Source organism: Leopardus geoffroyi, chromosome E2, assembly GCF_018350155.1.
Source record: "Leopardus geoffroyi isolate Oge1 chromosome E2, O.geoffroyi_Oge1_pat1.0, whole genome shotgun sequence".
Lineage (NCBI taxonomy): Eukaryota > Metazoa > Chordata > Mammalia > Carnivora > Felidae > Leopardus > Leopardus geoffroyi.
In genome coordinates, this window is record NC_059335.1 from 19,784,046 (window position 1) to 19,805,686 (window position 21,641).

The following is a 21,641-nucleotide window of genomic DNA, read 5'->3' on the forward strand; positions in this document are numbered from 1 at the left end:
TGCACTCTGGACGGGAGGCCTCAGGCGGTGAGGGATGCCGCTGAGGCTCCCAGGGGCCAACCTGGACCCTGGCCCGTTGGGGAAAGGTGTGGGGAAAGGGGGCCAGGTGGGCACAGATCAGCCTGTGACCTGGGGCCCGGGCCCCAGGGCTCTCTGGTCTCTCTGAGCCAACGGCCAGATTACGGGCACAAACCTAGATGCTACCCTGGCACCCCAGGGTCTGAGTGCACAGAGGAGCAGTGTGGGGGGGGGGGTCACACCTGGATTCTGGACCCATGAGGTCACAGCACTGGCTGCAGGAGAGAGCCATGAGGGGGGCCGGGGCTCCTGCTCAGGCCACACATTTGCCAGGCATGGAACAGGACACAGGGCCCTCCTCCCAGGGCTCAGAGGCTTTGACCAAGCCACAGCTGGCCAGCGTGCTGTCCACTGGTGGGAAGAGCTCTGACAGCACAGGAAGGGGCAGTCAGGGAGGGCTTCCTGGAGAAGGCCTTAACACAGAGGCTCACAGGAGAGAGTGTGAGAAGGTGAGGACTTTGGAGAGGTGGTACCAGCTGAGGGGCCAGCAGGTGGAAAGCACAGGGAAGCGCCGGCACGAGGGTCGTGGGCCCAGGGGTGGAGGGCAGTGAGCCTGGAGAAGGCCAGGCTGAGGTACACGTACGTGGCTCTGTCCTCAGGGCAGGATGCTCCCGCGTTCTAAGCAGGATGCAGGGAAATGAGGCCTTGCAAGGGTTGGGGAGGAAACAGGCAGGAGTCCAGGAAAGGTCAGGGTCTAGATTCCAGAGATGTTTCAGGGAAGGTGGGACAAAGCTTTGGGGCTTCCCGGAGGTGGGAGTGCGGGCAGGGCCACCGACGCCCAGTCTGCAGTGTGGTCCCCAGTGTGGCATCCCCAACCCGAGCAGGCTTAGGGGACCGCTGAGCTTCGAGCTGGCCACATGGGCCCCGAGGTGCCTGTGAGCTGCTGAGGTTGTGGGGGAGCCTGAGGTCCCCTGGTTTGCATCCACTCCTCCGACCCAGCCCAAGGACGGCAACCTTCACACACTTCAGGGCCCCTGTCCTGGCGGAGGGTGTCGTAACCACCATCCGGGCCAGACGCTGAGGCCAAGTTGCTGGAGGTTGGATCACTGTCACAACCCTAACCACACACAGGCAGCAGCCCCACTGCCAGCCACGAGAGCGTGTGCAGGGCCGGCCCCGAGGACACAGGCGAAGAAGACTGGAGGCGCCGTGGGGACCGCCTGGGCCCTCGCGTCTGGCCCCAAGAGGACAGGAGAGGAGCCGAGCTGCCGGCCGAGCATGATTTATACCTGACTCCGCTCTGCCGAGGCCGCAGCCCACTTGGAAGCCAGCCAGGCTTGACGTCAGGCCGCTTCCTGGGGCTTCCCTTTGGCCACCGGAAAAGGCCCCTTTCCAAGAGAAACGGAGCTGCTCTGGAGTCGGGGTGCAGGATGCCCTTCCTCAGCCCCAGGGCCAGACGGGCCGGGAGAGTTTGCAGAGCTGCCTGGGGGCACTTTCAGGCCCAGGGGATCTGGGCGGGAGCACAACTTGCGGAAGAGCTGCGGTGCTTTTGCCCCTGAACCAGCAAGCTCTCTGGTCCTGAGGTGCGAGGAGCCAGCAGGCAGACCCGTCCAGGGAACAAGGTGCTAGGAGGCCAATAACCAGGACGGTGGAGAGAGTGCTCGGGAAGGTCCCTCCAGGGCAGGGCCCACATATGTCGAGACCTGAGCAGTGGGTCTCACTCCAAGCGGCCTGTGTGCGGCTGTAACAGGTGGCCCGGCCTGGGGAGGGCGAGGTGGGGTGCGTCGGCCTCGGGGGAGCTGGGAGCCGAGGCCGGGGCAGGCTTGGCTGGTACCCCAGGAGCACGGCGGACATCCAGCGTTGAAGTAGGGTCTGGCTGGGCCATAAGCAACAGATGAATATTGGCCGACAGTTTGCGGGGGTTACTGACCCGGTCCCCCAGTAGATGCCAGAGTCTCTGTGGCCAGTCTTCTAGGGCCAGCATTGCAGCTGTTTGACAAAGGGAGGCATCTGAGGCTCCCAGAAGTGCATTAGCAGCTGAGCTGGGATCCAGTACCCAGCCCTCCATTTCAGGATGTCCAACTTTCGGAGGAAAGCCGCCCACCTTGACTCGGCCGTCAGGGCTTTGAACCGGGCTCTCCCCGCTGCTTGAGTGGGTAAAGCCAGACCCTAGGATGCCGCCACTACCCTGGCACTCTGTGGGCCGAGGCAGGTCAGGCCTCAGGAGCTGGACTCCAAGAAGGCTGTCTGTCTCTAGAGACGGAGCTTCCCCCCTCGGCCTCCCTGCACCTTGGGCCCTGGGCCGACTCCCGCCCTATGAACTGGCTGGGGTGCAGCCCTGGCCACCTGCTCAGAGCCTGGCCCGCAGGGATCCAGGAGGATGGGTCAGCGCTGTGCCTCCAGCCAGCCCAAGACCCCAACTGTGGGGTCTCCATCCCTGGCGGGGAAGGGGGCCCAGGTGGAGGACTGGTGCCCAGCAAGTGCCTGAAGGGTGATGCCCTGTGTCCCAGAGTGGGCCCCCCTCTGTACCCCTGGATTGAGCCCTTGGGCTACCTTCTGCCAGCCACAGAGGTTCGGAGCCCTGAGCCCAGACCTGCTGGTCCAGCCCTTGCGGGCGCGGGGTCCGTGCAGGTTCCCAATGGTGCGGGATGCCAGGGCGCCCCTCTGCAGCTGCCATCATCCGTGCTGGTGGATGTGGAGGGCAGGGCGTCATGGGGGTGCCACTTGGGAGCCAGTGTCGCTCCCCACAGGGAGGAGGCCACAAGGGTTGGCGCTGGCCCCCTCTGGCTGGATCACTGCTGAGGGGTGTACGCCCCCACGTCTGCCTGGCCCCACGTGTCCTGGCCCACGGCCTCAGCCAGCATGTGGCCTGCCCCCAAATCAGCCCTGTGGCGTGGGGCAGGGAGCTTCACCAACCTCAGTCCTTGTGTGGTACTAAGGTGGAGTGCCCAGTGCCCTGGAGTGAGGTTGGAGTGGGACCCCGCCAGCCCAGTGGGGAGGGCCGGCGTACCCCCGCGATGGCCAAGGCTGTTTGAGGGTGGCTGCCTGAGAACCTTGGACAGAGCCCCTGAGCTTGCTTGCCTCGAAACTCAGTGCCTGGGGACATGCTCTCCCCGGTGACCTTTGCCCCAGAAGCGTGGGGCAAAGATGAGTTGGATTAGCAGTCTGGGGCCTGGATGTCTGGGCTGCCGTGGAGACGGTCAACCCTGGCTCGTGGCAGGCGGAGCCACAGACCCCTGCCGGCCAGCCCACGAGGCCGTGCTAGCTCGTGCTAGCTGCACCTTCACCCCGAAACCTTTGCTCCCCACAGTGGCTCCAGGGGTGATTCAGCCCCGCCTGGGGGTGCGCAGCCATGCCCTCGCCCCACAGCCTGAGGCCCTGAGCTTTGATTTGGGGCTCACTGAGGCAGCCCCACCCACATCTGTGGGGGACATGTGCTTTTCTCCTCCTGATGCTCAGGAACCTTTCTGGGCTCGCTGGCCCCGGAAGCACGCACTGGCCGCGGGCAGACACGCCACGGGCTGGGGAGTAGACCTAAGCTGGACGCCCGGCCACGGGTGACAGGAGCCTGCCCCTGAGGGCACAACGGAGACAGAGGAAGGGTCTCGGGGTCCCCAGCTGCGGCACCCTCACCACTCACTTCCGGCCGTCCTGCCTCAGCCAGTGCAAGGGCTCCACGTGTGCCCCAAACTTTCCCTTGGGGAGCCCCAGCCGGACTGCCAGTCCCCGCAGCTCATTGCAGCCTCCTTTGGAGCCGCAGGGGTCTGGTGGCCTGACATGCACCGCCTGGCTGACCGCATCCACCTGGAGGAGCTGGCCCGAATCGGAGTCCTGAGCGGTAGCGTCGACGCCATGGTCCAGGCCCACCTGGGAGCTGTGTTCATGCCTCACGGGCTCGGCCACTTCCTGGGCATTGACGTGCACGACGTGGGAGGCTACCCCGAGGTCAGTGTGGACACGTCAGCCAGGGGCCTGCCCGTGAGCGGTAGCTGAGCTGGCCCTGCCCACGGTGGGTCGGGGCTCTGGGATCAGCTGCGGTGTAGTGGGTCCCACAAGGCCCCCCACCCCTCCTGTCCCTCCACCCATTGGTCGGTCCTGGTTCAGGCCCTGCGGGGGTATTTCCCGGAGTGAGCCTCCCCTGGTGGCTGCCACCTCAGGACCTAGTGCCAGGTGGGTGTGCCCTGCCTGGTGAGCCCCAGGCTGTGCGCTTGGGGGTGACAGTTGCCCCGAAGGGTGGGAGGTGGCCAGTGTGCAGCACGCGGGGTCCCCAGAGAGCAGTGGGCACCCCAGAGCTGGCTCTTAGTGATGGGGCTGGCGCTGCGGCCCTTTTGTCCCCTGCCTCTGGCTTCTTTCGGTGGGGGTGGTGAGGCACCATGGCTGGCCCTGGACCTTCCTGGGACTAGCAGAGCCCAGCACCCCTCACAAGCCCAGCAGCAGACCCAGCCCCTGGGCCAGCACACCCCGTGGCCTCCTCGTCTGCAGGCGCTCGAGGCACCCTTGGCAGGGGAGGGAGGCTTCCGTGGGCATTTCCAGACGAGGCTTTCCCCTCCCCCTCCTACCAACCGAGTCTCGAAAGGACCACCCAGAGGGTGCCTGCAGCCAGCCTTGGGGAGGCCCTGCCCGGCAGGTGGCTGCGGTCTTTCCGGGCCCCGGGTGGGTGGGGGTGAGCCCGGCCCTGCCGCCTGGCCCGGTGCCCAAGGTGCAGGGGGCTGATTATGCAATCGGTGCACACCCTGGGGCCCACCAGCCAGTTAGCCAAGACTAGGCTTGGCCTGTTGGCTGCAGGGTATTTTGAAAGCACCAAGAACGATTTTTGGGGGGAAAAATTGCTCAAGAGAAGCATTATTATTCAATTATTTTTTCCTCAAGTGTAAACAGTTAAATTTGGAGAAACAAAATCAGTTTTAATTTCCTAATTTCTATCCATCACACTGTGTACAGGGAGCCAAGAGCAGGGCCTTCCAGACATTGTTAACTGAGGTTCGTTATTCATTAGTCGCCAGGACTCTTTTTTTCCACCAGAGAAAATTGGCAGCAAACTGCTTTTATCTTTTCCAGTAAGCAGCCCTTTGTGCTCACAGAGTCTATTCTTTTGACAGATAAACATTGTAGAAAAAATATGGCTTTTCCTATAAAAGTCATTTGTTTTATTTCAGGCCTGCAGACACATCTGGGTCCCCTCTGCTCAGAGCCCAGTCAAAGCGGAGGCCCCATCCAGCCCTCTGCCCCAGCGGAAGCCGGTGTGGGTGCGGCACGGGCAGGCGCCCCCGCTCCCCACAAGGCTCGGGTCCCTGGGCTGGAGGGGCCGGGGCTTCGGCCTCTCCCCTTCGTGGGGCCTGCTCTCCCCTGCCCAGCCCCCATGCTTCTCCCGGCCCCGCTCGGACGGGCGTTCTTGTGGGGAGACTCCTGAGAGCCAGTGCTCTGAAGGGGTAGAGGTCAGGGCCAGCATAGTCTCCTGCCCCCAGGGTCCCTTCCCCCCCCTCACCTGCAGTCTGGGTGGTGGTCCTGGAATTTTCCGGAGGCCTGCGTAGACGGCCCCTCCCCTGGGCACACCCACGGAGTGGCTCGGTGCGGGCACACAGTGACCAAAGGAGGACGGGGAGACACGACCTGGCCAGGTTTCTGTCTCTGCCAGGGCCCTGGCTTTGCCGCCCTTGGAGTGGAGGGAAAGGGATAGGTGCTCGGGTGGCACGAAGGTAAGGGACAGGGAGAGGGTGCCCGGGGGCAGCCACAGACTTCAGGTGGCAGAAGGCCCTGCCCTGCAAGCACCTCTCACCTGAGCACGGGGACCGACATTCCAGGCTGGGCCCTTCCGTGTCGCCAGCCCATCCGGGCAAAAAGTGTCACGGGACCCGGTACCACACCAGATAGGCATCTGTACCCAAAGCATGACTCATCAGGGGTCACAGTGCCTTAACGTCCCCTCATCACCTCCGCCCCAGCCCAGCTCATGCCAGAGTGGCTGCACACGCATTTCTGTCCCCACCCTCGTGGAATCCCGGTCACAGCCTTCCCTGCTGTGCCCAGCTGTGGAGGCCGAGCCAGCCTGTTTCTGGTTACCTTACATGAACCGCTAATTGAAGTCTGATGTTCTTGGCCCCTAAACAGTCAGAAATGACAGCTCCGTGTCCAGCAGCTGGGCTTCCAGGGAAGAGCCGCGGGCGGGGCGGGGCAAGCCCGCAGCCCGGCCCCAGAGCTTGCTCGCTGCCCGCTTGCTCCCTGGCCCCGGGCCTCAGGGACCCGGGGACACGGGTGTTGGCTACGCCGTGAGAGTCGAGAGGCCCGGGCCAGGTGTGCGTTTGTGGGGAGAGGGTGCCTCTGCAGGGAGGCGGGCAGCCGTTCCCTAGGGGCGCCCACGTGGCCTCCTCCACGTGCATCTGAGCATGTGCGTGGGGCCATCCTGCTGACAGCACCTGGCCCCCCTCCTTGGAAGGCCACACGGGAGACCTGGGCCTGGGGGAGCAGCGCCCAGCACCGCCGGGGCCGCTTTCCAAGTGAGCCGCCTGGAAGGAAAAGATGTGGCGCGGGAAGCCTCGCAGCCTCCCTAAGAGCTTTTTTGGCTTCACGAGTTTGGCTTCTGCCGTTCCTCTGGCGAGGAGAGGCCTGCGTGAAGGCAGCCGGACCCCAGGCGGCCGCACGGCCAGCACGGGCGGGCGGCCCTGGGTGTGTGCGCGCCGGTTGTCCCCGGGGCTCCCGCAGGCGCTTCCGGGGGTATTGGGTGCGGGGGGAGGCGGGCAGAGTCTGCAGGGAGTAGAGGGTCTTACCGAAGCGCTCGGGGCACGGCCCAGCAAGGAGCAGCCTGGGCCAGAGCCCCTCCGGGGCACAAAGCCTCCCTCGCAGCTCCGGGGAGTGCAGACGCTCGGGGTGGAGCCAGCCCTCCTCAGGCCCCCGTGGCCTTCCTGTCCGCGCAGGGCGTGGAGCGCATCGATGAGCCCGGCCTGCGCAGCCTGCGCACCACTCGGCACCTGGAGCCCGGCATGGTGCTCACCGTGGAGCCGGGCATCTACTTCATCGACCACCTCCTGGACGAGGCCCTGGCGGACCCGGCCCGCGCCTGCTTCTTCAACCGTGAGGTCCTGCAGCGCTTCCGCGGATTTGGCGGGGTGAGTGCCCACAGGCCCCGGGTCTCTGATTCCAGAACATCCCCCTAGCGCACGCTGCCGCGGGTCACCTCTTTGTCCTGACACAGGAGCCCTAGCGGGAGGAGGGATGATCTTCGCTTCCTCACTTGACAAGGACCCGGGCCCGTCCTTTCTCCTGGTCTGTCGCAGACGGGGTGGGCAGGTGGCGGGAGCAGATGGCCCCATGGGAGGAGCCTTCCCCTCGGCGGCCTCCCCCGGAAGCCCGGAGGCCAGCCCCTTCCATCAGGGGCAGGACAGACCGCTCCTGAGAAGGGGCCCCTCTGACCCTCTAATCTGGTGCACGAGGCCAAGCTCAGGAATACTGAGCGTCTGCCGTTCCGAGCCAGGTCCGTATCGAGGAGGACGTCGTGGTGACCGACAGCGGCATGGAACTGCTGACCTGTGTGCCCCGCACAGTGGAGGAGATCGAAGCGTGCATGGCAGGCAGCGACAAGGCCTTTACTCCCTTCTCTGGCCCCAAATAGAGCCAGCTGGGAGCACCCAGTGGGACCAGGGACCCAGCCTGGCAACCTTTCTTCACGACGGGCCCTCCGGCGGCCAGATGGGCGCTCGGAAATCACGTGGCTGGGTCCGTGTTTGATCATGCTGTTTCCTCGGGGGAAAATCTTTCTTAACCTTCTGCAAGATCACACCTCAGTCTGCTATTACTTTGCTTGAATGACAGTGGCTTTTGAAATGCTAATGGAAAACAGTTCTGTTCTTTAATGGCAACTAAAATGTGTCTTGCTGTCATTTGTATTCCTCTGCTCAGGGAAGATCCATTTCCAGTGTTTTCTCTCAAAAATCAATATGCAGAATGGAACTTGCAATAAAAAGTTTCCAAAAATGGGCCTTTGTGCGCGGCTCCCTCTCTGTCCTTTCTCCCTTTGCAGATGAGCACGCGTGGCCGGACCTAGGACGTGGGCGCTGACGGTGCAGAGCACCGGGTGCTGGGCGCGTAGCTGGGGCCGGCCTCCACGCGCCTTTGCACGGGAGAAGGTGAAGCGGTAGAGGAAGAAGCCTTTCTGATACGGCTACGGCCTCAAAGCTGCGTTTCTGAAGGGGGCACTTAAGGCATAGTTAAAACTTGAGACTTGCAGAGATTCCCTGCCTTGACTTCCTTTTCACACCGGACGTGCTGGCCAAGCCGGCATCTGCCCGAGAGACACTGCCCCCCAGCTCAGCTCCACGGCAGAGGTGAGCTTTCTCGTGGCCTCCGTGTTTGCTGAGACCACGTCTTCCCTAAGCGTAAACCCACGGGCCAGATTCCTCTCCGGCAAGGAGACTTCAAGGCCTGGTCCCTGCCGAGGGCAGAATGCCTGTCCTTACCTCTGCTGGCCCAGCTCCGCGCTCCCACAGAACCCGGGGCTGGGGGATTCTGTGCCAAACCGGTCCAGGTTTGTCTCCTCACGGTGCCGTCATCCAGGAGTTTCCAAGCCAAGATGAAGGGCACATGAGAAGACAGGACACCAGAGGTGAAACCACCATGGGGTGGAAAACTCTGTGGCCCAAGCTAGATGCCTTGAAAAGTCACTGAAGCATTTAGTACAGATGATTTCTTCCTGCGACGGGCACGCAAAAGTGCTCATGAAGTGACCAAGTTAAAACGAAACCATTTTTCCTGTTTGCTTCTCAGACTTTTTTTTTTTCTTAAGTTTATCTTATGTGTGAGCTGGGGAGGAGCAGAGAGGGAGGGAGAGGGAGTCCCAAGCAGGCCCCACGCTATCCGCGCAGAGCCCAATGTGGGGCTCGAACTCACCAGCCGTGAGATCGTGACCTGAGCCCAAATCGAGAGTCAGATGCTTAGCCGACTGAGCCACGCAGGCACCCTGCTTCTGAGATTTGTAACCACCTTTTCAGGTTTTCTGCTGGTGCACAGACAGCCCCTAAGTTCTTGGTGACGCTGAGCGGTTTGAGTAACGACAGTCTTTAGTGTCAGGAGTTTGAGTTCACCAAACGTTTCTCCAGCCCAGCTGTACCTGAGACACATTGTGGCATACAGGGTTTCAATTCGCCCACCGCCAGGACAGAATCAGTGGCGGTTAGGTGGAAACTGAAAATGGATAGTTTAGTTGGTGTTCACTAAAAAACATAGCTGAGTGTATTATATATCTTTGTCCTTCCTTTCCTTGGGACATCTCCTCTCCAAACTGCCCATTTCCCATGATTCTCAAGAAGGTAAAAAGCATAAAGAAAAATCTCAGTCACTGAATGTTCTTTGTCCAAGAGGGACACTGGGAGCATAGTATGACTGCTTTTGCCCAGGTCAGTAAGGCAAAGGGCATTCTCTGCTGGTGCAGGGCTCGGGGTGGGGGGGGGGGGCAGCAACATCTCCCCTCCACCCCGTGTTCCGGAGGGAGCACCCAACTCAAGTCTCCAAACCTCTGCAAAAATCCATACAGCTTCAGAAATGCATTAGAGACGCTTCCAAAAAGCTGAACAGCACTAAACAAGGCTTTCTGAAACCCTGGAAGGGTCTAGGTATTCATTAAATAAATAATTGAACATCCACTATGTGCCAGTGTAGTATAAAAACATGATTCCCTGCTCTCCAAGCCTGTAGTTTACTGAGAGACTTTGCCGCCTTGAACAAACAAGCACAAATATCTTTTTTTTTTTTAAGTTTGTTTATTTTGAGAGAGTACGCACGAGCAGCGGAGGGGCAGAGAGGGAGAGAGAATCCCAAGGAGGCTGCAAATACATGATCTTATACACTGAAAGTGCCATGAAGGGAAGTAACAGGACTGACCTTGTCTAGAAAGCCAGGGTGGGGCTGAGATAGGAAGGGTTCAAAGTGAAAAGCAAGGCAAAGAGGAGGCATCCAGACCTGAGCTGTTCCAAGGAGTAAAGAGAGCTTGGAAAAGCCCTGCAGCCACAGCAAAGAAACGAGGGCTAGAAAATGGAGGGATGTTAAGTCAACAAGACCAAATGGAGCCACATCGCAAGGAGACCGGGCCTCACTGGGTGCAGTGGGGAATGACAGAAGGTTCTGGAGAGCATGCAATGGTCCAAGGAGACAAAGTTCAGACAGGAGCGGATGCTGGCTCTGCAGAAGGCGGGGGAGGGGAGGGGAGCAGACAGGTTCGAGAGGCACATTTAGGGGGTAGGACTGAGAGGCGGGGATGTGGGAAGGCGCCTGGCTCTAACAGCTGCTTCAGAGGGTGCGGCCAGACCCAGTTATCTGAGCTACAAACCAGCACAACCCCCTCTGCCTCGAAGCCCAGTTCTGCAACCCCAGCCCCCCCGGGGCACCCCTGCCTAACTTGCAGGCCTAGAGCTCTTGGAGGAGTGGGTGTGGCAGTGAAAGAACATTCAGGATTGGTGGTCTGAAGACAAGTAAAAGCCATATGGACTCTACACACTGACCGAGCAGGTCCAAAAGTGCTTTTATTAAAAAACAGCTGGCACCTTCACAAATCACCTCTATATAAAACTCAAGACAGGACGTCCTACCCACAGAAATAATTACTGCACTACAATTTTCATTAAGAGGCGGTGAGTGGAAATCTATTTCCCAAGACCTGAGAACAGCTGAAGGATCACAGACGTATCTAAATGACATCTTCCCTTGAGACACTCAAGTCAGCATGGATTCAGTATTTATTCACTTTTGTAGACACTGGCACCATGTAAATGAAGACGGTGTACGTACCACAAATTGCACTGTTAGGGGAAAGACATCCCCGTCTACCTCAGAGCCTGAAGAACGAACTTCCTACCACTGTGTGAATGGGAACCACACACAGAGACACCAGGTGTCTGCGCAGGAAACGCCAGCTCGGCCTCCCCTAGTCTAGCACACTCGCGGGGATTAGACCATGCGACAAAGCATGTGACTAGAGAGGCGCTCCATCTTCGCAGGAGATGATGTTCCTGGCCATTCAGGGAAATCTAGGCTTGGACAGAAGCACCCCTGCTTGTCCCCCACGCTCCCCTGCCTTCACCCCTGCCCTGGGCTGGAAACGGGAGAGACCGCTCCGCCTGCTCTGCAGAGGACTACTTCCCTGGTATCGAACATAAAGAAACCCACAGTGAAATGCCGTCATTATTCCAAAGTGTGTTTTTATTTCATATTCATTGAAAGAAATAAAATTATATTTAAAAAAATAGAGTAATCTCACAAACTGAGGAAAGCCAGGAACAAAAGAACAAGTTAAGGGCTTTTTCCTGAGAGGCAGATCTAACAGCTATAGAATGAACTTTCTCCTCCCTAGCTTTTGTCAAACAAAAAATTGCTTCCTATTTCTAAGGCATCAAAAAGCACTCTGAGTGCTAACTGGGTGGTTCAGGTACAAAGTTTCAAGCCTCTAATGAGGATTAAGAAACATCAAAAGCTGATTTCTTTTAATACCAAATATTAAATTGCACATACTACCTTTTTTTAAACGTAAATTTCAGAATTTCACACTCATGACCCGAATTTCAAAAATCTGGTCATATGCTGTTAACGTCTTACTACTTCTTAGTAAGAATCCTAAGTATCTAAGCTCACATCCCAATAACTGAAAGGGGCCAGACAGCAGAAGAGCTCCGATCTCCCCACCTGCAGCCAACACCGGCCAGAGAGCGCCTATCTCCGGAGACTCAGACGCAGCTAGAAATTTACACGAAAGCCTAATTCCTAAACCACTGGACCCGCCTGCAAAGGCAGATCAAATCCTAACGGTTCATATGTAACCTACAGAACAAAAGTTACAGAAGTCATTTTACAATTCCCAAAGCTCTAAACGTACCCATTCCCCATACTTGGTTTCCCTCAATTTTACACTAATGAATCTATCAAACTAAAAACTTCCAATCCCAAACACTTCAGTAAGACAGTCAAGACAACAGTTAACATTTTTGTTCTACGAATAAATGACTGTTTGTGCTAAAGTTCTTGTTTGCATAGGTAACAGCTTGAGTCAATTTTTCCAAAAGTTTCAATCTTATGTTCTGATTTGAAATATCAAGTGTACACGCCTGATGACTTCCCTACAACTTCTTTTTCCAAGTTAACTCAATCCATATAATTGGTAACCATAAATTCCATAGGGACATCAACTTCTGAAACACAGTTTTTAGTAAACAAGAGATTTAATGTAACACCTTTCTAGGTGCTTAAAGATTCAAGTGGCCTAACTGTACCTCTAATAAGGTTAATTATAGAACATGGGTCAGCTATTATAGATTCAGTAGGATTCTGGGGCTATCTCCTAGTTAGGCAAAAAAAAAAAAAATCCATCAACCTGTAAGTACACTGATACTCAAGCCAAAGTATATTGGGGTTGGACCCTAATAGAAACCCCGATCCTGTCTCCTGGCTGTCCAGGGAGTGAAGCCTCCGGGGACGGTGGCTCTCCTGGAACAGCACTGGGTCCTAGTCACATGCGGAAGAGGCTCCATGGACTCAGTGATGGCTCTGTTGAATCGCAGGTCACCGTGCTATCTTCGCCTGCCCAAAAGAGCACAGACCAACCTAAGGGTGCGACCTGAGTTACATCCTGGTTAAACTGTTCCAAGTCCTAGCGCAAAACAACAATGTGGCCAAAAGGTGACCATGTTCAAATGAGATACCTGGTAACACAAATGTTTTAACCAGAGGTGACTCAGAGGTGACTCAGACTCTTGTCACCAGCCTAGACTGACACTGACACACACACACCGACACACACACACCAACAAATCTGAGCTAGAATTGTGCTAAAAAAAAAAAAAAAAAAAAGGAAGAAAGAAAGAAAAAAGAAGAGAAATCAACACGGACAATCAAAACTACCAACACTGATACAAACCAAACTCTAGAGATTCCCCAACTTTAGTAATCGCCATTTTTTAGTCTCGACAAAAATGTCAATATCCTGAGTTTTATCGGTATTTTCTTTCTAAAATAATTTATGGGACACAAAGCATACAAATAAACAAACAGAAGCAGTGGTACAAAAAGTCTAGAATAGCCCACTAACTAGAAAAAGAAATGTCACAAGAACAATATAAAAAGATGTATTTATGTGAAATAAATTAAAGGTTAAACCTTACATTTTCAAGTTTTCTTAGACTATACTATTTGGGGAGATGGCCTAGAGTTGATGATGTATTTTTCTAATAATCACCTGGTTAGGATCAAATGCCAAATGATCCTTACCAAGACATTTCTGCCTTTAAAAATCATGGCCCCATTGCAGATATTTGGACATAGAAGAAACTACCTAAATCTCAATTGGTAAACAAGGCATTCTGTCTACTAACCTGGCTGTCAAAATGGTAACTTAAAAATGCTTACTTGACTAGCATCTACAGAAACAAAAATTTTGGTGCACAAGTTTCTCTAAACCAGAGCTGTCTTTCGGTTTATTGTTGTTGTTAGAAAACAAAATAACACCAATCCAATAACCCAAAGGTGTCCCAAAAGCATAATTCTAATATGCTTTACTCTTATTTTTAAAAAACCTATTCACCTCCTAATTATTTGTATTTTTAAGCCAACTGGTTGTATACTGCCTTTAAAACACAATGGGGCTTATTTAACATGGCATTGCTACTCAGAAACTTGTACTTGTTGGGGAAACAATACTAATTGTGCTAAAACAAGGGTTATGCTATACACAGAATCACTCCAAATCACAAAGTGATTGATTTCTATAGCCCTAAGGAATTTTAGTACATAATTTAGAAACAAAAAAAAAATCACAAATAGATCAACCAAATGGCATTCAACTTTCTTAGTCCAATTAACCATCTCCAATAAAACCAAGAACCTCCTGCAGGACCTGCCGGTTCCCTGTTCCTTTTATCAACCTAGAAAAGAAGCATTTCTTGGGAAGTGAGGATTTATTAAGAACATCGAGGTCCAGGATTTTTTTTTTTTTTTTTACCATATACCTTAAAACTTTGTTTTATCCCCACAAAAAAATCCGTATCATTTAAAACTAGATATTCAAATTACATGGCTAACATTTTTAGCTAATCAACTCTTCAGTGCTGATGATCCTAGAAAACAACCTTCAATGGATCTTTGAATAATGGAACAAGACAACGTTCGGCCATTGATACGAGTGGTGTAAGTAGTCACACCTTTAACGTTCAAGCCACAAACCGTGAACTTGGAAGGGGTGAGGTCTACTGTCCTGCATTATCAGGAGTTGTTGTTGTATTTTCAGTGCCACCGGGTTGCACGTTATCTGCAAGGTTGTGTGCGTGCTCAAGAAACAAGTCTTTCAGTACGCTTAATTCCTTAGTCAGCAATTTAATTTTTGCTTCCAACCGTTCATTCTCTTCTTTGAGCTGATTCACCCTCTGCAGTGTATCCTGTGCCTTCTGCTTGCTTTTCAACCTGCTCTTTTTCACAGCCATGTTGTTCCTCTCTCTGCGCTGCCGATACTCATCACTGTTTCGATCCATGGGCGAGCTCTTTTTGCTTTGCTTGCTCGGAGGCGCGGCTTTGCCCCCTCCCCCAGAGCCTGCAGGCACCAGCTGAGGAACCTGCTGTAAGCCGCTGGCATGAGCCTGAGTATGAATAACACTTATTCCAGGAGTACTGTTCTGCTGTGCTATCTTGCTCATTTGGGCACGCTCTCTTGCTGACACGGAACAGGTAGAAATGAGGGCAAGGTGATCAATGATTTCCACACTAAGCTGCCAAGAAATCTTCACATGTACCTAGTTAAAAAATAAATTGCATTAAAATGTTTGAAATGACAAGATCAAATGAGATTAAACTTGCAAGTACCTAACAGCAGGCCAACATTAATTGATTATGCTGAGAAAAGTCTACAGCAACTGCCAACTGTTCCAATGTTTCAGAAGTCTAAATCATTTAATTTAGAAAGGTGAGTTAGTACAGAAGCACCATAAGGCCAAATCCAGCCCACCTGAACCCCTGAGGGTACTACCCATCTGTGACTGTTATCAAAAATGGAAGGAAAAACAAAAGAATACCGCTAATTAGGTAGCACATATGAACTAATAGCACTTGGCAATCTGCCAGAGAGAAATGAGATGTTTGGGTTAAACATGGAAAACCTGAGTTCAATTATGATAGAAGAGACACCTGCAAAGAAGGGGAGAAAAGTTTCGATTGTCGGCTCACGTCAAACGAGCGTACTGCAGCGCAGCGCCCGGTCCCCACTACTCATCAGGGCCGCCACACACAGGGCCTGCCGACATACAGGGACGGAGTCATCGAGGACTTGCCTCTCCTCCCAGAGTACATCTTTATGGGATATTCTGAAAAGCGGGGGCGGGCGGTGTTGGCTTGTATTTATTTATTTATTTATTTTATTGCCTCAAAGAGAAGTAGTTTACATAGATTTCCTAAGTTTGTTTCTTGGATCCTAGATTTAGGAGCTCTGAGACACCCAGTCTGCTGTCCCACCCCACCATGCTTCTTCTAACAGTGCTTTTTTTCTTCTTGACGTAATAAACACATCTAAACATGGGCAACCTGAACAGCAACGAAAGACATAAAAGCCTTAAAGATGCATCCAAGGCAGAGCAAGCCTGGGGCTGAGGCCAGACAGAGGCCGAGCAGCGGCAGTGCCCACACCCACGGCCCACTGAAGAAGGGGCTCAGGGGAAACGCCGACTCCAAGTGCCACGGCAGTGCCGCCCGTAGAAATGAAGCCACAGTTTCGGAAACTGGTCGTGTGTGGATGACTGTGAGTCCAACCAGGCCCCTACAATTGCCTCAAGAGGTGTCAAAAGGATACCTATCCTATCCTGAGGCCACTTCAAGACAAACTGACTAAGCTGCTGAGCCACGTCCAGCAAGAAATCAAATTACTCTTGGAAATTCAGAAAGCGATGTTATGAACCATAAAACTATCCTGTCTTCTTTTCACAAAACTGCCAAAACTACATCAGTGGAAAAAACCTGGGGCCAGAATTCTGAAATGCCTCAAATGAGTACATCTCATAGTTCTTAAGCTCAGTTAGTAAACACCAGAAGCTTCACCCAAACTTTTAGCTGGGCACTTCCGTATAAAACACTGTTTACTGGCCTGCTTTTTAAAAATCTTTCCTTTTAGAAAGTTGCTATATCCTTACTTTCAATGGTCTCCAAAGCCATGCAGGCAGCCCTGAGCTAGTGAGCCATCTGTTCTCACTCCAATATAAGGCAAAAAAGAAAGCTTCCTTCCAAACCATGGACGATATCTACTCCAAGTCTATCTTCAGTAGTGGACATTTCACAATCTCCTTTGATAATTTACTATGTTGCCTATTTTTCTTCCAGTTAAACAGTGGCAGTTCAGTATTAATTTGAGCCACCTTACCACTAAAAGTGTTAGTGGCCATCAACATTATTGCTTATTTGGTGTAAAGTGGGCATAATATTTTAGTCAATTTTTAAAAACATGTTTAACACTTCTCCTGGGATTGTTTCAACTATCATAATCATGGTCATCTTCTTTAACTTTTTAACTTTTCATATGCCAATTATGTTTTTAATCTTTACAACTAATCTATAGACAACACAAAGATAAGAGTGATCCAAAGAAGTACAGACCAGGAGGAACCAGGTCAATACTGTCTTGGCTCTGGCTCTCCTCTTTTGCTCGGAACCTATATCCTTTCCTTCTTGGGGACTTGATTTCCCCATCTGCAAATGAGGGATGTAGAATGGTAAGATGCCTTCTGACTCTGAAAATATACCACGAACTTCAGTACTAAAAAGTCTTTTCTTCCTGCCTTATGCTCGGCTTTTTATGCCCAAATCACTAAAAGATTTTAACACAGGTTCCAAATTCAGTGACGTTCATGTCCATTTTGGTACCCAGAGATACAGGAATAGAGAAGAGCTCTTTTTACCTCAGTCTGACTCACAGTAGAGGGGCTGAACATAGTAGGCTGAACATACTAGGGGGGACTTTGAAAATGTGCCCTTTGGCTTGAAAAACAAAGAGTAATTATCAAATTGGTAAAAACGTAAGCAAGGGAAACTTAGAAATATTAAGAACTTTAAAAATGTTGTTGTTTTAAAGTTCCTCAACCAAAGCCAAGAAAGTTTAAGTGAAAAAAATATCCATTAAGGAAAATGAATCAAGTAAAGGGGGTCAGAGCCAAGTGGTCCAAAAAAGCTGACTCCAGAGTATCAACTGTTTTTACACAAGCAAAATAGCTGCCTCCAAAAGTTGCCCAGTTTACACTGTCACTTACGCTCTTGTTCCTTCCACAAACACTTATTGAGCACCTACAATGGGCAAAAAAATACTAGTTTATTTCAAACCTGGATATTCAATCCCAAATGAAAGTCTGGCTCCTGCGTAGACAAATACTATTCCAAAGTTCATTCTACAGGAAGCAGGGTGGCGCCTTATTTCCTTACATGTGAATCATTCGAGCAGGGAGGAGCAGAAAAACTGAGCAGTAATTCTCAAAGTGCGGACCAGCAGCAGCAGCATTTGGGAACTTGTGAGAAATGCAAATTCTCAGGCTGCCCAGACAGAAGGATTGGGTGCTCCAGAAATAGGCCCAGGCAATCCTGTTTCAACGGGACCCTGAAGTGATGAAGTGTGAGAGCCACTGCTCAGATTCACAATGAGGAGGTGCATTTTTTTTTTAATTCAAATTTTTTAATTCAAGGAGTGTTCATTCAAATCAGCAACACACTGAAAACGCAGAGCAGCCAGAATGAGTAAAACAAATTTCTCTCAAGTTTCATTTGGGAAAATAAACTTATCAAGAATTTTCCTAATCCTCCTGTCATCTTTTTTCACATATGTACAACCAGATATTCCTCCCCATGCCCCCCAAAATAAACTTTTAACTCCAATCTCCTCAGTGAATGTCCACACTCCAAAACACTATAGATGTTTCTCCCTGACACCAAATCTTTACAATCACTGGTATGTGACATGGCTACCCACCCAGCTCCCAAAAACTTACAACCCACCACCTTCTCCATCCGAATGCCACAGAATTAATTACCTCAGGCTGACATCATCTCTCAAGGGGCACTGGTCTCCAGCCTCTGGTTTAGCTGTGATCCCTCCAACCACTGCCTCCAGAGCAATCGAACACTCCGACCTGCTCCAGTGTATAGGATCAGATTGAAGGTAACAACTCTCTCTCCAGCCCTTGCTCCCTTACACTTCACACCTCAACAACACGGAACCACTATCAACCCCCTAAATGGTCCTGCATTCTCTTTTCTTTGTGCTGCTGTCCAGGTGGTTCCCCCATTTCTCTGTCAATGCCAGCTCTCCCTGGAGACTAAGCTAGAGGCAGCGATCTGTCTTCATGTCCACACGCTCAGCATCTAGTAGTGCAGGGTGAGCCATATAGTGGTGGTGCCCAAGAAATATCTGTCAAAGGGCTCCTGGCTGGCTCAGTCGACTGAGTGTCCCACTCTTGATTTCAGTTCAGGTCTTAACCCCAGAGTCATGGGATCGAACCCTGTATCAGGCTCCACGCTCAGTGTAGAGCCTGCTTAAGATTCATCCATTCATTCATTCATTCATATTCTGTCTCTCTCTCTCTCCTTCCCTCCCTCCCTCCCTCTCCCTCCTCGCCTCTCCCCCACTTTCACTCTCTCTCTACCTAAAATAAATATGATGAGGGGCGCCTGGGTGGCTCAGTCGGGTTTTTTTTGTATGTTGTAAACCATACCAAGCGTCCGACTTCTGCTCAGGTCATGATCTCACAGTTCATGAGTTCGAGCCCTTCATCGGGCTCTGTGCTGACAGCTCAGAACCTGGAGCCTGCTTCGGATTCTCTCTCTCTCTCTCTCTCTCTCAAAAATAAATAAACATTAAAAAAAAGTTTTTTTAAATAATAAAAAGGAATAAAATAAAATGAAAATAATTTTAAAAAGGGGAAACACTTGTCAAATACTAGCTCAGAGGCTAAAAGAAAATATTTATTTTTATAAACATCATATACAGAAGTGAGATAGGTTCTCTAGTACTGGAATCTCTTAAAACAACCACAATTAAATCAGGAGTGTTAAGATATTATGGTCTTACTTCCTTAGGTTCTTGGTCTTTCTTAAAGGTGTACATGAAAATAAAAATAGAATTCCACTTGCTCCTTTGAGTACCCAGTCTATGCAGTGAACATCATTTCTAGTCTGGTCTTTGCTTTATTTCAGTTGAGAACTTGCTTTTCTACTTAGCCCAGTTATGCGTTCCAATTAATAATCTCAAGTTCTTAGGCATCTGTTGCCAGGGTCTGACAACTCCATACTGCAAGAGATGTAAAGGTAAGCAAAGTCCATACATGCCCAAAGGAGCAGGATTTCTATTTAGTTGCCACTGCTTGCTTCATGACCCAAAACAGGGGTCCACGAAGGAGGGTACATCCCTTTGGGGGTACATAAGCAGTCCACTAGAATATGGAGCAAATGTATGTTCACTTGTCTTTTTTTTTAACGTTACCTTTTTAATCTATTTCTGTTATGGTTTACAACATACAAAGAAAAAAAAAGTACACACATTGTTTATAAATATACCTCTATTAGGAAATCATGCTTAAAAAAATTTTTTTTTTAACCAACAGGGCTGGAAAGCCAAAAAGGTAGGAAACCAATGAACCCATGGAAGCACTCCCTCCCAAGAATACCCAATAAATTTGGAATTGTGGCTACCTATATTTACATTACTGTGATCAGGTGAGGCAATCCTAGACCATAAGACCTAATTCAGCCCCATGAGGTCCTAGTTGCCTTTACCAGGACCTCACCATGTGCTGTTCAAATCCCTACAGACGAACCCACCTCTCCAAGATCAGACAATTGCTGACAGTCAATGATGTGCTCTTGAGAATTTAAAGGATATTATGAAAAAAATGAAATTTTGTTTTCACCTGTTTTTTAGGCAGGTATTTACAAGTGACTGATTAAGCCAAGTAGACCCACCAGAAGCAGGAAACCAAGAAACTGAGAAATTCTTCAGCTCACTAGCATCCTGTAATTATTTAGCCATGTTTACAGTAAGTGTTTCCAGAAACAGAGAATCGACTTTAGGAATAGCTCATGCCAAATACTAATCAAGTGGTAACAGTGACCAGATTTTAACTTTTCAATATCAAGAACTTTTAGAGGTACAATTTCTTAGGAAAGCAAACCCCTGTAGTATTTTCTTTCCAAACTTTATTTGGGAGTCGCATATCCTATCTGAATTTAGGACAATCTCTTCACATAAGGATTCCCTGAGTGTAGGCTCGGGAGAGAAAACTACCAATTTTTGTGTAACCCACTAACCTTAAAACCTTTCTGAAACTGACACATTTTAAGGTGCCAGATTACAGCACAAACCTCAGACAAAAGGAAAACGAAACAAACCTTCTCAAAAATGAAAACATACAAGCCTCCTTGGAAGAACAGATTATCCTTCCCCCCCAAATACGCATTTCCATTCCGTTCATCTAGACACCTCTGCTAGCGATTTTCTTTACTGTGTTCCCTCCAACATGCTAATGAAGCGCTTCATTCCTTGCCCTTCTCTTTTCTATTCAACTCGTGGTTGCTGCCCGTTCATCTAACCTATATTCAGCAGTCAACTGCAGGATATTCAAATTACAGCTCCCTAAGTAAGCGCAGGATCATTTCTGTAAAGTCGTGTATTTAATAAAAATCAGCCGCCTTCCCTGCCCACTTTATCACCCTCCTAACTTCTGAACAGAAGTCTCGCCTACCCCTGGCCAAGCAGTTCTGGAGGGGCGGGCAATTTCCGAAGTGGCGCTACGGTAAGGCACGGTCCTCCTCTTGCTATTCTGGGAACACCCTTTATCCTCGGGGGCCAATACGAGCCTAGCTTGTCACCAATGCCCGTTTCCCCAAAAGAGGCCGGGTTCCGGAGGGGGCACACCTCGTCCCCCACCCCGTCCTGTCCCGGGCCGGCAGCGAGGGGCGCCCGGGAGGAGCGCGGGGGTCGGCGGGCGGCGCCGCGGCCCTGGGCCACGGCCAGGGATGAGCTCAGCGGCCCCGCCGGGTGTTGCCGGCAGGTTGCATCAGACGCCGCGCGGGGCCGCCGCCCGCGCCGCGGGCCGCGCGGGGCCTTCCCGGCGAGCCGGCCTCCTCAGGCCGGGCCGAGGTTCCTCGGGCCCGGCCGGCGCCCACGCGAGCGGCCGGCTCCGCCGCGGCCTCCTCCTCTTCCCTCATCCCGCCCGCCCGCGGCCTCCTTACCTGCGCCTCCAGCCCGCCCGCCCCCAGGCGGCCTCCACTCCGAGCGGCCCCGCGCGGCGCGGCCCGATGGACCCAGGCCTCGCAGCCCGCGAGCGAGCCAGCGAGGAGGAGCGACGGTTACGAAACCGGCAGCCTCCGCCCGTTCCGCCGCCGCCGCCGCCGCCACCGGCTTCCCCTCCTCACGCCGACAGCGCGCGCTGCTGCCGCCGCCACGACCAATAGGCGCGCCGGCCTGCGGGCGCCACGCCCTCCCCTCACGACGGGCAGCGCCGCCAGCCAATCGCGGGCGTCCTGGCTGCGGAAGGCGGGCACGTGGCGGAGGCGTTGGCCGCGCCGCGGCAAGGCCGGAGGGTGTGGCGGGGGTAGGCCAGCAGCTCCTGGCACCGCCCGCATCCTTCGCTGTT

At 52.4% G+C, this 21,641-nt stretch overlaps 2 protein-coding genes across 4 annotated transcripts in view; one reads left to right on the forward strand and one right to left on the reverse strand.

Moving 5' to 3' along the window:
* Positions 1 to 7,989, forward strand: part of PEPD (peptidase D) — a 111,590-nt gene extending 103,601 nt beyond the window's left edge. For both annotated transcript variants that reach the window (XM_045442523.1, XM_045442522.1), the window contains exons 13-15: positions 3,779 to 3,963; positions 6,930 to 7,121; positions 7,487 to 7,989. In XM_045442523.1, the coding sequence (XP_045298479.1) occupies positions 3,779 to 3,963; positions 6,930 to 7,121; positions 7,487 to 7,624 (515 nt within the window). In that variant the 3' untranslated portion in view covers positions 7,625 to 7,989. The remainder of the gene's footprint in view (positions 1 to 3,778; positions 3,964 to 6,929; positions 7,122 to 7,486) is intronic.
* A 3,192-nt stretch (positions 7,990 to 11,181) lies between these two features.
* CEBPG (CCAAT enhancer binding protein gamma) lies at positions 11,182 to 21,354 on the reverse strand. Of its 2 annotated transcripts, none has more exons than XM_045442524.1 (2): positions 21,238 to 21,354; positions 11,182 to 14,774 (listed from the first exon to the last, which is right to left on the reverse strand). In XM_045442524.1, the coding sequence occupies exon 2, from the start codon at positions 14,676 to 14,678 to the stop codon at positions 14,235 to 14,237; it is 444 nt and encodes a 147-aa protein (XP_045298480.1). In that variant the 5' UTR covers positions 14,679 to 14,774; positions 21,238 to 21,354; the 3' UTR covers positions 11,182 to 14,234. The 2 variants fall into 2 exon arrangements, with proteins under 2 accessions (XP_045298480.1, XP_045298482.1); XM_045442526.1 differs by lacking the exon at positions 21,238 to 21,354 and adding an exon at positions 18,042 to 18,441.
* Positions 21,355 to 21,641: the final 287 nt, after the last annotated feature.